The sequence below is a fragment of the Heliconius melpomene genome, chromosome 19 (assembly GCF_056956725.1).
Source record: "Heliconius melpomene rosina isolate 202511_hmr_F chromosome 19, ASM5695672v1, whole genome shotgun sequence".
NCBI classification, from domain to species: Eukaryota; Metazoa; Arthropoda; class Insecta; order Lepidoptera; family Nymphalidae; genus Heliconius; species Heliconius melpomene.
In genome coordinates this window covers 5,144,209-5,160,638 of record NC_140407.1, presented here as the reverse complement: position 1 = coordinate 5,160,638, position 16,430 = coordinate 5,144,209, and the positions used below count along the sequence as shown (strand labels likewise).

General features: G+C 30.7%; 1 protein-coding gene across 2 annotated transcripts; it reads left to right on the top strand.

Annotated features, from left to right (window-relative positions):
• The first annotated feature begins 245 nt into the window (after positions 1–245).
• On the top strand, positions 246–13,857 carry srl (PGC-1 family member spargel). 2 transcript variants are annotated; one of them, XM_085203617.1, is made up of 8 exons: positions 246–453; positions 3,126–3,352; positions 3,669–5,114; positions 5,193–7,675; positions 7,800–7,922; positions 8,318–8,458; positions 9,493–9,629; positions 10,740–13,857. In XM_085203617.1, exons 2-8 carry the CDS (start codon positions 3,128–3,130, stop codon positions 10,895–10,897), a joined length of 4,713 nt encoding a protein of 1,570 aa, XP_085059743.1. In that variant the 5' UTR covers positions 246–453; positions 3,126–3,127; the 3' UTR covers positions 10,898–13,857. The 2 variants fall into 2 exon arrangements, with proteins under 2 accessions (XP_085059743.1, XP_085059744.1); XM_085203618.1 differs by lacking the exon at positions 246–453 and adding an exon at positions 690–791.
• The last annotated feature ends 2,573 nt before the right edge of the window (positions 13,858–16,430 follow it).

Genomic DNA, 16,430 nt, shown 5'->3' with positions numbered 1-16,430 from the left:
GTAAGTACGTTTTAAGAAACTATTAATATTTCCATATACATATATAGATATTTTTATTGTTTTGTTGTAATTTCTATCGATTACTTATTGTTATAAATTGATTAAAAACATCTTATTTTAATAAATTATTATTAATTTTGCAAAAATGATTACCAGTTTTTGTTTATTTTTTAAATATTTAATCTAAACCATGTGCCGATGGCAGCTGTCAAAAAATATAAAGTCTGGCAACATCGTAAATAAGATTTGCTGTCGTGCGTGAAGTTTGTAGCATGTGATGTTTCGTCAAGTGTTAATTTTTTACGAAAAAGTAATAAAATATTGGACTGTAATGTGCCTGAGAGTATTATAAAAATATTATAATTAGTGTTATTCAATAAGTGAATAGTGTATATAGTGAAATATCAACGAAATTATATTACATGGATAAAGCCGTCACTTGAGGTTGTTAAGGTTAGTGCTTTTTTCGTCTGTTGTTTGTCTTAAAATAGATTTCAGTGCGGGTTGCAATGATATTTCAGATTTGTTTGTGTAACGCCTTCATGTGACTTTTCAGTTTTTTCACGGGACCTTGAACTAGAAACTTGTATCAGCCTTTTTCGTTATCAAGGTTAGGATCGAGTGCGCGCGTTTTATGTCACTCGGTTCATGTTTATTTTGTTTTACATAATTATTCAGAAAATATTATTATCAGAATATAATTTATTATTTAATTACTTTGCTCCAGATACTGTGCTATTTTATTTAAAACTTTATCAAAAGCTGGCTCGTTTTTCGGACTTAACCTAAACGTGAGTCGTGGTCATTTTTTTGCTACACTTTTTATTGTTAGTTAAATAACCGTTATGTACATGAAGTTTGGTAGTAACAATGCGGTTCGAAGGTAATTTAATGGCATTTTTTGGCATGAATACCATGTTTATGTCACATGATCTGCTTTCCTTTGACAGATGTGTGTAATTTTAACTGCTATCTCCCATAGATTGACAGTATCGCGTATCGGACCTTGGTTGATAACAAATATGCAAACTTTGTTCAATTTATTAAAGAGAAGGGATAAATATAATAAAATATTTATATATTATTAAAGAATGGGTTTTTATCCCACATAAAAATATATTTTTTTTATAATTAAAAAAAAAATTGAATAAGTTGAAGTAAGAAAATGATACATATTTTTCACAACTTTTGTGTCTTTTATTTAAAATAATATTAATAGTGAATAATATGATCTTTATATAAAAAAATAAAATATGTTTAAAAACATTTACTTAAGTGAGAATAGTGAAAATGTGTGCTGTTTATGTGGTATTAGTAAAAAGGTTTTATAATAACCTTACCACATAAAAGTATACATATGTACAAGTATAAGTAATTTAAAGGATTTTATATTAGCTTCACACAATATTGACAGGTATGCAAAGAGAATCTAGTGTCAAGATAACTCCATAATCCACATTCTGCTAGAATTTGAGAAACTACATTTCCATTGGTATAACTCAGTGTCACACTTTGTCTTGACAGTATGCAAATGAAAATTATTCACTTCATTGGGTAGGCACTGAATCCACAACCAACAGTTTTTGTAGACCGATGCTGTTCCACTGCATCATGATGGCATCAAGTTTTATAATTTTATTTCTTTAATATTGCAATCATTAAAAGAAAAAAAAATAATAAGTCTATTAGTCAGATTTTTGTTTATTACTGCTTAAGTATACTATACTTATCTATTGTTACATAGAAAAAAGTTAAGAAAACTACAACTATTAATATGACAATATCTAATTAATATGATAATATTTAAATATCTAAATATATACCTTGAACAACTGTTGTTTTGCTTGAAATTATGTTATTTGCGTGGTTTTTACAATTTTTTTATAATATTTTTTTCTATTGATGTTAAACCGTGGACATGGTGACAGATGACTGACATTTATATATTTTTTATTTCCAAGAAAAAAGTTTATTTTTTTATTAATGTTATAAACTAAAATGTAGAGAATATGATATATATTATTGTAAACATGTTTATAAGTCAAATTTTAGAAAATACTAGTGCTAAAATATATTTTTTTGAAGAACAACAGAACTCATTTAATTATTTAAATTTTAATCTAATAATTATAAATAAATGATTCATACAAAAATTTATTAAACTTCATAAAAGAGAATAAGATGTATTGTGTATTCTTTTATGCAGCAATTCACATGTAACATCTTAATTGTATGATAGTCCAATGACTTTGCTGGGTCTATTATTTAAGTTCAATGTTCTTATGACCTTGAGTTTGAAAACTAAGTAATTTTTATAGCTGTGTAATTTATTTGACAAAACATAAAAACTATTGTTTTTTTTTGTTTTTGTTTCACATTGTATTACATATACTAATATAGCATGTAGGGTAGGCTGAGAGAACCTGGTGGTAAGATATGATATTATATGGTCCCTCTAGGGTCCCCAAAAAGACATTGCATATTGAGTGGTGGAACTCAATGCTGTACTTTATATTCTTATCGGCGTGAGGAAGTGAAAATAATTCATTCCCCTGAGTGGGTATCAAACCACTAATGTATATATTAAGAAAATAAACAAAATAATTTTGTGTCTTGACCTTTATGTTACCTTAAAATTTGGCATATGATCAATTTTAAAGAATTTGAGGTCATAAACTGATAATTTGTATATGATATGGCCAGTCATGGTGCAGGGGGACAAGTGTGTGAGTGACTGTAAAACCAACTGATTGGGGGTTCACGCTGGAGGCGTGACGTCAAATTCTGGAGGCGTTGAGTGTTGAGTGACGGAACTCAACACCCTTCTTAGCCTCGACACCAGAGCAAAGAAATGTAAATATAAATAAATAATTCATTTCCTCGAGTGGGGATCGAACCCACAACCGTTGCGTTACAGTCACACCCTTAAAAAAATTAAGATACCAATCTGCATTTTTTTTATTTTTAAACATTAATTGTTTCATAGTGAACATTATAAGATTAATTAAAAATACTAATAAATATTTTTAAATCATATAAGTTGCGATAATTATTTTTGTTACATTACAGAAAAATTAAATATTAGTTAAAGATACTTAATTTTAGATTCATTATATTTGTTACAGAGATGGAGTCACATATATTAAATATGTACCACCAAGATGCCTACCGCAGCATCGGACATAAAGTAATGAGATCCACAAGTGAATCACTCTCCTCTGAAAGTAGTTGTAATCAAAATAGCCCGGAATATTCTCAGAGTCAGAGGGCTAACCAATATGAGGAGGAAATGAATAATGGGGAGTATTGGGACTCTCAGGACAGGCATAGATTGTGGAGTCACAATCAAAATGTAAGTACATCAAAGATGGCAAACATATTTCATTTTTATAGAAATGTTAGGTCACTAATTGTTTTTTTTGTGAATTTTTACAATTTTCTAGTGCTATTACACAGATTAATGCTTTGACTACTAAGACATACTATGCATATGTAAGCCATAGGTATGTGTGTATATTCTTCCTATTAGTTGTAACATTTGTATAAGAATTTTGATGTAGGTCAATAAGAACATAAGGCTTACTGGTCAAAGCATATGGTATGTTCAAATACTGCAATTTTATTATCGTCACCTAAAATTTTAAACTAAATAAATAAACTACTTTTAGGTTAATATAACACAGACAAATCAAGACACTAGTATAGACGAAGATGAAACTATAGAAGTACATGAAGTTTCTGTAGATGATAGAAGTTCCGAATATAATGATCATATAGAAGAAACGGATTCGGAAAATGTTGAAGAAAATTCACTTGTAGAGGGTGACGATTACGATGTTATACAAGTTTTCGCTGTAGATCCTGATTTAGATCTAGAAGCTTCTTCAGATGAGGAGCAAGAAGATTATTGTATTAACGAAGAAGAAGAAGATGATGATGATCAATCAGAAGGTGAATATGCAATGCCGGAAAATGAAATTCATACCAGTCAAACATCCGAAACTCATCAAGCTAACAATGTATGCCAAGATTCTTTAGATATTAATTTTGATGCACCAGTCGTTTCAAATGTCGACGAATATTTTATAAAAGACGAGAAGCATATATTGGAGGTTAAAGATGAACCAATTGTTAAAGATGTTGATGAATATTTCATCAAAGACTCGAAAGACGACTTGAAAATAAATGTAGATCTTCTATTTAAAAAAGACAAAAATTCAGTCCATACTGATTTTCGGATATCAAAAACTCTGCCAGAACAAATATTTTCGCCTGATACTTCTGTAGATAAGGATGAAGAAGATGAAGAAGATACAGAAGAGACAGAAGAAACAAAAGATCCTGTTGCCGACGTTTCGATAAATGAATCGGATTTAGATGTTCTTCCTAACATAGAAGACATAAAGCGTTATCTTTTAGAAGATATACCCTACAATAAGTTAAAGAACGCGCAAAAAACATGTTCAGTCTCTCTACCCCATTCTCCTATGCATCTTTGTATGGATATGGCTGATGTAAAGACTTGTTTAAGTTTCGAGGATTTAAATCTTGATTTATCTGATCTTACTTTTGAAAATGCCAAAGAAAAATCGGCCAGTAGTATGAAAAGTGATGATATTCCCCGTACTTTGACTGAGGAAGATATAAATAGTTTTCTTATAACAGATAAAACTGAACTGCCTATTGTGAAAGAGGAAGATGACTTAAGTACCCAAGATATGGATATAGATCGTCCTGTCGATTCAATAATTGATAATGTAGACTCTTCTGTGTTGCCAGACAGACAATGCACATCAACGCCAATACCAGGCGCAAATGTTTTAGAATTTTGCATTGAAAAAACTTCAGTTAAAAAAGAACCAGATATCAAACTTGAGGCAGATGACTTTGTAGACGTAGAATCCTGTAATGATGCTGTCATCCCAGTACTAGAAGCGAATAACTTAAATTCTCTCCTAGAACAATTTGAAGCAACTGAAAAGTTAAACAATAATACAAGAAAACCTATTGCAAATGACAATGAGGTAAAACAAAAAAGTTTTAGTTTAACCAGTGGTATGCGACTGCAGGATGCCGGCATTCAATTGAACAAAACCAAAATGCGACAGATATTGGTAAGTATCGGTGTATTTCACTAGCTAATTCTCAGGTCCATTTAAAGACTCCAATATTTTACTTTTAAATTATTACAGATGCCGTCCACTGTTAATACCGTGATCAGGAGATCTCCAAGTCCGGTTCACTCTGATCACGATTATTGTTCGTCCAAAAAGAGGCACAGCCTTCCCAATTTGAAGGAAGGGCGGAGTCTCCTCAAACCTGAGGTCCTATCAAGCAACAACAGGATACTAAGTTCGAGACACAGGTCTTGTAAAAATAAAAAAGTGGTGTACCATCTTAGTAGTGATGACGAAAGTGATGTTGCCAGTGCAAAGAAAAACAAAGTAATAACAAATCGTGCTGGTGATGACAGTGACAGTAAAATAAATAAAAAAACTAGTGCTAAACTAAGTGTTAAAGCTCCAGTGAATTCTAATCATCGTAAGAAAACATCGCCGGCGCGTACTACGAATGATATTGATAAAAGTAACGTTTCTGTGATGGTGAAAAATGCTTGTAAAGCAAGTGATACTCCTTGTAGTCAAAATTCTAATGGTAGCATTAAGTTAACGATTAAAAATAAATCCGAAGTTATAATCAAAAACTGTGATGTTAGAGACAATCATAAAGACATAGTCATTGCTAAATCTAAGCCTAATGCGTATAGTACTAATACATTAGCGAACAATGTTAAAATAGAAACAGTAGATAGGAACAAAAATAAAGACATGACTAGTATAGATAAGCATACTAATATAAATACAAGACACGAAGGAAATTCTAAGCCTGAAGACTTTTATACCGCATTGTTTAGTAATAAACATGATGTGCAAATTCCTCAAGCAACAGCAATAAAAGAAGAAAATAAGTGGAATGACAGTGACATTAAAGTTGTGTCTGATAATGCTGTACACGAAATAGAACAACCGCAAAAGAAAAAGAAATTGAATCTCCATGAATATAAAATGAGGCGTTGTGTAAATTCGAATAATAATTCGGCACAAGTGAGCCCCGAAGCAATATTTCCTGATTTATCAGGAAATCTTAATTTAGATAAAGAATTAAAAATAACAAATCAAAGTCAATCCAACAGTGTTTCAATTCCTAAGGAACAACAAAATTCATTAGTTCAAAAAGCTATTTTCGACCCTATTAGGGAAGCTTCAAGAAAAATACTTATGAATTCTAGAAAACAAAAAGCTGAGGCAATGCGTAAGAGAGATGAGGATATAGTGATGAGTAAAATACCCAAGGTTGAAAATTTAGATATACAACCACTTATTAGTGATGCAGAAATGATGAAAATAGTTGGTATGACACCAGAAGTGTTGCCAGTACCGATCGCCACGCCAGTTGTGATCCGAGAAGAAAAACAATCAAAAAAAGATTATGATGAAATTGTTTTAGTTAGTATTGGAACAAATACTGATGAAAATCTTTTCACAAAAATAGAAAAACCACCAGTGAACAAGAAACGTAAATCGCAGTCGCCACCAACTGAGAATAAATCGACGATCAATTTTAAGATTAAAAAATCTGATCACATCTCTAAGCACAATGTATTTGACGCGGTAAAAATTAATAGAATACCAGTTGACGATAAGAATCGATCTGATATCAAAATTGATAAGGAACGTCTTAAAGATATCACAGCTACTCTGAAGAGTGTTGAGAAACAGGTCGATACTAAAATCTCAAGCAACTCGTTATTCGCTAGTATACAGGATATTGTTATGAAGAAAGCACCTGCAGTTATTGCAACTTCTACAAATGGGCAAACTAAACCCAGCTCTCCTACATGCAGACGTGGAGTATTATTAAAATGCACAAAAACGACAATAGTTCGTGATTACGACGTCAATAGCGAACATGGTGAAGATAAAATTATACTTCATTTAGAGAAAAATCGTAGAAAACCAGAATATACTGCCATTGACATTCAAACCAATGCTACGCCTGAGTTTGGAGTTTTAGAAAAAATACCTGAAAAAGTGTTCACTAAAGCCAAAAGTTCCTCACCTAGGAAGAGAAATGACAGTGACATGTCCATGTCAAGTGAAGGTAGTCCAGTCCGTGCTAAGAAAGTCCAAAATGTGTCACCAGCTAAGTCTGATGACAAGGCTGTTAAAGCTCGCACTGAAAACAGGCAGCAGCTAGACAGATCACAGTCTAAAGAGAAACGATCTAGGTCGAGAGATCGCCATGATGTGAAATACCGGAGGTCCAGATCACACTCGCGTGGACATAGACGGAAACGTTCGTCAAGCAGGACTCGTTCTCGATCCCGTGGTCGTTACCGGCGGTACCGACGGTCGGACTCTCCGTACAGAAGAAAACGAACCAGATCGCCGTATAGATCTCGTAGATCTCCATCGATTCGAAGAGATTACAGATCCAACAGATCGCGTTCGAGGTCGAAACATGCGGAACTGAAATCGCGCAGTCCGGTTCCTAAAAAGAAACTCAGCCCGCCCAAATACAGTGTAAATAGTGAGAAAAAACCCGTTAAGTCGTTGACGCCGCCATTGAGGAAACCAACTATTTCGGAAAGTTCTGAATCGTCGACATCTTCTAGGTAGGTTTTAACACGATCCTTATGGAATAACTTTTAATTTAATATAATATAGGTCTTTACTTGGATCTGAGGATTTTGTTGCCATTTGGAATGTCTTTTAATATATTCTGCCTTTGATTTTTAGTTCATCATCATCTAGTAGTTCGTCAGCTTCGTCATCTAAATCGCGAAGATCATGCAGTCCATTTAGAAATGATGACACGTTCAAGAGGAAGGGCTATAGAAGTTCTTATAGCTCTGAAGATAGGTAGGAGAGAATAAATGTCCCTTATTTTGTTACTTTAATATGTAAAAAAGGCATGAAGATCAAAAATAATATACTTTTTTAAATGATTAAATTAAATAATCATAACAATAAATTTCTAATTTCCATTATATAAATAAAAACAAAGAAGATATTTTAAAGTAATAACTTAATAATTTATATAATCATATATTAAATGAATTAATATGTACAAATATATGAATTAATTTTATATTATATAATAACAACATACAGTAGCTACCCAAATGCGACTTGGTCCGCTTAAACTTATTGTTATATTCTAGAGAAATTATACATTTTTTTTACTTAAATTGTGTCCTATTATATAAGATATTATACCTATTTTGTTAATACAATTTTTAATAAATATATTCTAGAGAGAGCAACACGCCCGTGGAAGAGAGACGTATAGTGTTTGTCGGTAGATTAGAAAAAGACATCAATAAAAATGCTTTAAGAGCACAATTTGTTAAATTTGGACCGGTCACTGAAGTACGACTGCATTCTAAGGAGGATGGGTTAGTATTGTTTTTTAATAATGTTCTTTCGGCGTTAAGTTCCGCGACGTAGATTCTACAATTTTAACTAAAAAGCCATCGTGGCGCAGCGGCACAAGGGTGTGACTATAACGCGACGGTTGTGGGTTCGATTACCACTCGAGGAAGTGAAATATTTATTTATGTTTATATTTGCATTTCTTCGCTCTGTTGTCGAGGCAAAGCACGGCGTTGAGTTCTGCCACTCAACACGCAATGCCTCCAGAATTCGGCAGAAAGTGGGGAACGGAGTACGTAACACTAGGTTGCCTCTGCCTACCCTGCTGTGTGTGCGGAATACAGCGTGAAGTTGATATTTTTGTACTTTTATAGTAGTTATTGGACATAACTTAAATATGTTGATGTAAATCTATATTTTGTGGAGTTGACAGATAAAAAATGTCACTTAACTGGACTTTTTGCTCACTCAAACAACTAATTAATAAACCCTCTTAACGTGTTGAGAAGGTAAAAACAATACTGTTCTTAGTATAATTAGATGAAAGCAAAAAATAGATATAAATAATGTAATGTTTTTAATATGTTGTGTATTTCTCTATATATAATCTATTAAGAAAGTATCTTGAATAACAAAACCATAAGTCTCTACTTAAATTCAAATGCGCTAATTTATATATATACGATACATAGATTTTACACTTCAAATTCATGAATTCTTAAATTTTATCCTTTAATTCTAAATTTTTTATCCAACACATAATAAGGTAGGCAGAGGGGACATGGGAACCTAGTGTTAAGACGTTCCGTTCTCATTAAGACACTGTCGTTCCCCATTTGCCTCCGAATTCTTGGAGGTATTGCATGTTGAGTGGCGTTGCCTCAAAATTTGTAGTAAAGATTATAATTCTAAATGAAAACATACATTTTTGCAACAAGCAAATTTTAAATGTGAAATTGCGTAAAAGTATGAATTTGGGGTGATAAATCTATAGAAAACAAATGAAAGATTAAAATAGTTTTATCCATATATTAAACATCTCTTCTAATTTTTCTAGATCACGTTACGGTTTCGTAACATTCCAAAAACCCCGCGACGCGTGGTCGGCCGTCGAAGCCGCCAGCACCTTTCCACAATACGATGTTGGTTTTGGAGGCCGTAGAGCATTCTGTAGGCAGAGTTATGCTGATCTTGGTGAGTTCTTTATTATTATTTGTTTTTTTTGTTTTATTATTAAATTCAGTTAATTTATTATGCCATTCATTTTTTTTTGATTAAATGAATTGCTTTACACACAACCAGTCGATTTTACAGTTACACTTTGTGTCTCTGCGTCATGACCGTCTTCACCTTATATACTACTTATTGTAGAACTTCATGAATTTAATAATGCTATTTTTTCACTTTATAATTATTAATTTCATCAATATTAATACAACTATGACTGTGCGAGAATCTGTGCTACAGAAATACTGCTTTATGTAAAACAAATATATTTTATAACTAACTATGTAATATAACAATTAATTTAAATTTACATTTTTAATTTATACTATAAATTAATTACAGAGCAATTAGGATATCAATATTTTTATATTTCTACTGGTAACTGTTTTTATAATCTTAACATATATTCTATACAAAATTGTAATATTATTTTATCTATTTCATGAATGAATAAAAGAAAGTTTCTTTAAAAATTAATATTAAATAATTGTTCTAAATATTGCAGTATTGACTCCTATCTCTTTGTTTAGGGTTGCTATAAACAAAAAAAATTATATGCATTACTATTTAATTTTGTTAAGTGAAATAGTTTCTAAATCTCTTGAAATAGTTTCTAATATAAATATCATCAAGTGAAATATTTCTCTTTAAATTCATTCCATCCTTTTAGCCATAGTTAGTAGTTAGTTGTCAACAACATACATTATCTCTGTCTACACTTTGGTTAAAAGTATATTTAGAATTATTTTATATAACTAAATGGTTTCCTTCAAAGATGACCTTGCATTTTTTTCCTTTATATGCATTTAATGTCATTTAGATAGATCTATATGTACATAGCATACCTAATGAATAGGGATAATAGTTTTCAACTAAATCACTCTAATAAGTTAATCATTATTTGTAAAAATGTCTTTGTATCAAATATAAAAAGAAATGTAAAAACATTTGCACGCCAAAAAGGAATTATTAAATACATACTAATACATCATTTTCTCACAACCCTATAATTTATATAAGTTGACATATATTTTAAGTATACATTTAATAAAAAGTTTAATTTTTAATATTAAACAGATGGTTTGGAAGCGAAATACACGGAAAGCGCTTTCCACGGCCAGCCTGCGTTACCAGTGCGACGTAACGACGACATGTCGTTCGAACAAATGCTGTTAGACATAAAAAAGAAGTTAAACAAACGAAAAGGCGACAAAAACCGCGACGACACAGCTTGACGATTACTTTTCTTTGTTTTATCTGAGTTCAGTTCAGTTCTTTATTTATGGCGCTTCGAGCGAATTGTTTTATCTGTGTCTGTCAATCAATCTGTGTAAGTCAAGGTGACGGATGTCAACGTCACTGTCGCGGTCAAAATGACATTTCATTCGTTGTGCAATCGAAAAGACTTTGTTGCGCTCACAACGTACCTTTAGTGAAATTTTAGTACATATTTTGTTTCTTTTTCTTTTATGTTTCAGTTTTGTATATAGTAGATTAGTTTCGTACGTTCGTACGTTTTAACGCTACCTCTTATTTCTAACATTTATTGTTTTATGTATGGAGCCTTTTTAATCTGTGAGATATATTGTAGATTATATTAGACGTATTCATACGTATGAATTATGAAGGCAAAAAATTCATAAAATTGACATTTTGTGTTATAGAGGCTCTTTATTTTTTTTTATGTAATTTAATATTATATGTAATTTATGTATTAGTGCTAACTAACTATTTTGTCGTTTGATTATTTTTTTGCAGTTAATTCTTAATTAAAAAAGTTTTCGGGTATCGACTCTGTTACCGTACTTTTATTATGATTATTGTAATTTTGTTTTTTTGTAACTTTATCGTATACTATTACGAATTAAATGTAAATATATTTGTAAGAATAACACTGATATTTAGATGTAGGTATAAAATGTATTAATCAATATGTCGGAATTGATTCCACGGAAAAATACAAAAAATAAAAAATTATGTACTTTATGTAGATACTAAAAAAAAGTTTTGAGAAAATATCTTTTTGATATAAAAAAGGGTAGCTAATAAAATAAAAGTGATCAACTGCTTCCGTAAAGTTAGTGCCAAATTACATTCTGTTCCTAATTTCTTTTATACGAGCATTATAAAAAAACTGGGGGTAAGCTTTAATTTAATATGAAAACGCTATTTTTGCTTAATCTGCCGAACTCAAAAAAACTTAGCCGTAGCCAATATCACGTCATAGACTGTGATTTTCTATCTATATTAAAAAAGGACTGTCAAAACATCTTTTGGAACCAATTTAGAATTAGATTTTGTATATCAATATGAAGCCAAGGTCCTATTCTATATTATATATACATAAATATAAAAAAGAGATACATAATATAATTATGTCAATTAGTGTTGTCATTACCCTAACACTGCTTGCTTAAAAGACTGCTCACAACAGACTGTTAATATATTTACAGCTTTCCAAGGGATTTGTTGCGATGTTTAATATTTAAAATGAAAAAAAAAAATGTAGATATATTTTTATACTACCCCCTTAAATGTTTGATATGGAAATTAATTGTAAAATATATACAGGGTGGAAGAGGCAGCGCTTCTTTTACTGAAACTGCATATAGGTTAAAATAATTCAAACCCAGAATTACAAAAATTAATCAAGGTACCTCAACAGTTTATACATAGGATTTTTTTTCATTTCACGATTTTTATCCATACCTGTATTTCGTGTTACGCACACATACGTGTGCGACATACGTGTGCGTACAAATGGCGTTTTATTTTAAAACGATAATTTTATTATTTATTTTGTTTGAAAAAATAACTTTTTCATTTTTGGGAATTATTTTTTTTCCGAATTATATTAGGCTTTTATAGAGTAGTTAAAACTGTGGTTTCATTTAAAGTGGCGCTGACAATTCCACTCTGTATAATTAATTTAAAAAAATCTCTGTGCTTTCAGCGTTATTATTACTATTATTATATAAGTAAATGCGAAAATGGAATTGCTCTAAAAACTTTTTTTTTAAATACCAATATCATTCTGTCTGTCACATTGACGTTTCGTCGGTTTCTACGAATAAACGGGCATATCAAAAAAGTTTACTACGGAATAAAGGTTCATTTTCCTCTTAAAAAAGTAAAGAAAATTATAAATTTATAGTATATACACTTGTTTATTTTTAGCCTCACGCTGTATCCCTCAATTTCTTTCGTAAATTCTAAATCACCATCAACCTAACATGTCCGTTTATACGCAGTGACCGTCGATTTATACGATATGTAATTTGTGCGTTAGTTTTATAAAAAAAAAAAAGAAAACCTAGTCAATGTAACTAGATGATATTGTGTTTTCTCGTTGTGATGATATTTATTTTTACGTTTAGTTTTAAGTATATTTAAATATGACTTTAAGTTTTGAAATTTTAAACCCCGATGTATCAAGTATGGCTGAGATTTTTCAGTTTTAACGCTTAATATGCCTAACGTTTACTTTTCAATATCAAAAATGCAAAAATAAACATCTTGCGGACAAACGTTAAATAAAAAAATTTGTTGTCTCTGTCAAGTCATACAATTAGGAAAGAGATAGCAATACTTTTGTATATAAAAATAACTGAACTACATAACATAATACTCGAAAAAAATACTTTAAAAGTAAGTTAAGAATACTTCTGGTCTGTGCTTAATTTGCAAATATCTTTCGTCTCTTTTTCTCATCCTACAAAAAAATTAAAATCTCTATTAGGAACTAAAAATAACAAGGGTACAACAATTAAATATGTTCGATAATGACCGCATTAGTGGGAACTGTGTTGCAGCCATTATCGCCCACCTCAATAGGACAAAAGTAATAACAAAGTTCCACTACTCAATTTACTATCTTATTTAAAGTAAACGCATGCAAGATTAAAATAACAGTATAAGAAAAAAGTAGTCAGTATAAAAGACAGAGACAGTATGAAAATATGTTTTAAGAATATTTGTTTTATGGCAAAAATTATGTGAACATTCTTAATGGAATTGATTTCTTTAATAGGAATATTGTAAATAAAATAATGGAGAAATGTATTTGTATTTAAAGTTAATAGTTCCATGACTTTGGGTCGTTTTGGAACTATGGCTTTAATATTATACTGTGCATTATGATGCCGGAGAATGTTTTATACGTAAAGTTGTTGAGAAATAAAGTATTTTGATCAGATTTTGTTTTGTTTTATTTTTAAAATGTAATATTTGTCCTTATCTGAACTATTGTCATCCTTTAGTAATAAATTTTTCTCACGCTAATTTATATATAATAAAGATTTAAATATGTTTAAGATCTGGATATTCTTTTATTATAAAATTACATAAGTTCAACGGTAGGTCATTTATAATAATAGTAGGCCGACATGCGTTCGCCAAAAACCAATAAAAAGTACATTTTTCAATTTTCATTATGGTGAAATTAATGGTGATATTAATGTTTAAACAGATAATTTATCTTCCAAACACGATTTTAAGTCTAATTAAAATTGGGATTCAATTTACTAATAATATTCAAATAAAATTTAAGCTCTTTAAATATAATATAATTTTAACATATAATTGTCCTATTTTGTTTAAACCGCCATCTGTGCTACCAACAGAACTAAATTTCAGTTTGCCTCTGGACAAAAGATGTCACTTGTATACAAAACAAAAAATATCTTTTTTTATATTATTATAAGTATTATGAAAATAATGAAAAAAATTCACAGTTAAATAGTTATAAATGTGTTTATTTCGTGTTTCAATAAAATATTAAGAGTCGTTTATTCTATCCAACACTAGATGGCGCTGATCTTTTTTAAAAATACATTTTATTTGTTATTCACCATTATATTTCCGTTTCAGACATTAAACTAATAGATAAATATTTTAATATTTATTTGTTTTAAATAATCTTAATTGTTAAAACAGCTTGACATAATTTATATCTCAACTATATTGCTTTAAGCATTTCAAAGCTAAAATAATTAAAAAAAAAACACATACACACAAAATTAAAATTAAAAACGACTTCAAATGTAATTGAATGGTCAAACAAAAAAAGTAAGCAGCCAGCCAAGTTATTTAGACGTAACCCGCCCTTGGATTCCTACAAGGGCAATTATAAGGGCAAATTAGTCATTAGCAAGCATCAACGCTCGGAAGTGCTTGGAAGTTCAGTACTAATGTGAATTTATTATCGAAGTTATGGTTATATTGCTTGGATGGTATACATTGCTGAGAACCAGAAAAACAAGAATATAATTTAATTTTATATGTTTAACACGCTATATCCCGTAAATTTCGTTCCCCAAAGTTATTGTAAGATAATCATTAGTGTTTGCAATTTTCATTATTTGGCTAGAGTATGGCGGCTTTAAGTAAAACAAAATATATTTGGCATAAATGGGGGGGTATTGTGAGTAAAGTTGTGTATGACAAGTTACACACCATAAGTGCTTAAGGTAACTTCGATCGTAGGTACCTTCAATCGGCTTACATCTAAACTTGAAGTAACGAAACCTTTCCTTACCTTTCCCGAAATAGCCTTCCTTTTTCTTTTAAAGATAATTTTTCAATTCGAACTAAAAATTCTTGAAATTAGTGTTAAAGTAACAAGCAATGTAATTCACACAAAATGCAAGCTACGTTCATAATAAATTTCGAGTAGTGGTATTCCACACCGCCCGAGGGCTAAAGGGTGAATGGTAGGGCGAAGACACATTTCCGTATCCGTTTATTGTTATTTGGAAGCTCTTGCTAATATTTCAATTACACTTTACCACTTTTAATTTACATTTTCAGTGTTTGTTGTTAGGGAAAATGTGGAGGCAATCAGAAAATATTTGAGTGCGTTGATTTTGAGCTTAAATCCTATTTATTTTCAGCTTTATGCTGTACCCCGCATATAGCAGGCTGGAAAGAGAGTATTTAGTGTCGCGACACCCAATTGTTTGAAACATTGAGTGTTAAGTGGCGGGTGGCTTAACGCCGCGTTTTGTCTGGCTAGAACAGAAAAAATAAAATTAATGCCCCCGAATAGGGATTGAACCCACAACCGCACAACCTAACTTATTTATGTAGTTAGCATCTCTGTAGGGAGATTTTTACAAATTTCCGCTACCCAAAAATAATTACTTAGAATTATCGTTCCGTAAGAGAGATTGCTATTTATTAAATATTTTCAACAATTATAACTTTTAACATTTTTAAAGTGTTATTTCAAACCTAGGAAAGAAAAAAACTTATATAGCAATTCAAAGTTCAATTTTGTATTTTTTTAACACTCGAATGGAAAAATGTTACATAACGAAAAAAAACAAACGCACTTAGCTGGTTTACACTCTAATCCGGCGATATGTTTTGCATATTCAATTTTATTAATACGACATCGGTTGTGGACTCGATCTACTCGATGGTACTCCGTAGATTATTATATTCAAATAAATTTTATTAATTTAATTTACCCACACTCGTGCGGTGTTAAGTTCCGCCATACAACAAACAGTGGAAGGCGGAGATGACGTATATTACCTGCATAAATAGGTAGAATAATGAATAATAAAATATAAGGAATTACTTATAATAATTATATTTTTATGAGTTTTGATAGTTATACGTGGCAAAGGTGATAGTAGAAATATGGTATCATCGAGCTGGTCTGATGATGGAGCCAGATCCTGAATATTATTTCACTGATTTGCTCGTAGCGCGGCATTGGGTTTATGTAATCTATACGAAATTAGTAGATACATATTTCTTCAT

Coding starts and splice junctions, on each gene's coding strand:
- srl (XM_085203617.1), top strand. CDS start 3,128: ATGGAGTCACATATATTAAATATGTACCACCAAGATGCCTACCGCAGC. Junction 3,353..3,668: donor TGTGGAGTCACAATCAAAAT/GTAAGTACATCA, acceptor AACTACTTTTAG/GTTAATATAACACAGACAAA. Junction 7,676..7,799: donor GAATCGTCGACATCTTCTAG/GTAGGTTTTAAC, acceptor TTTGATTTTTAG/TTCATCATCATCTAGTAGTT.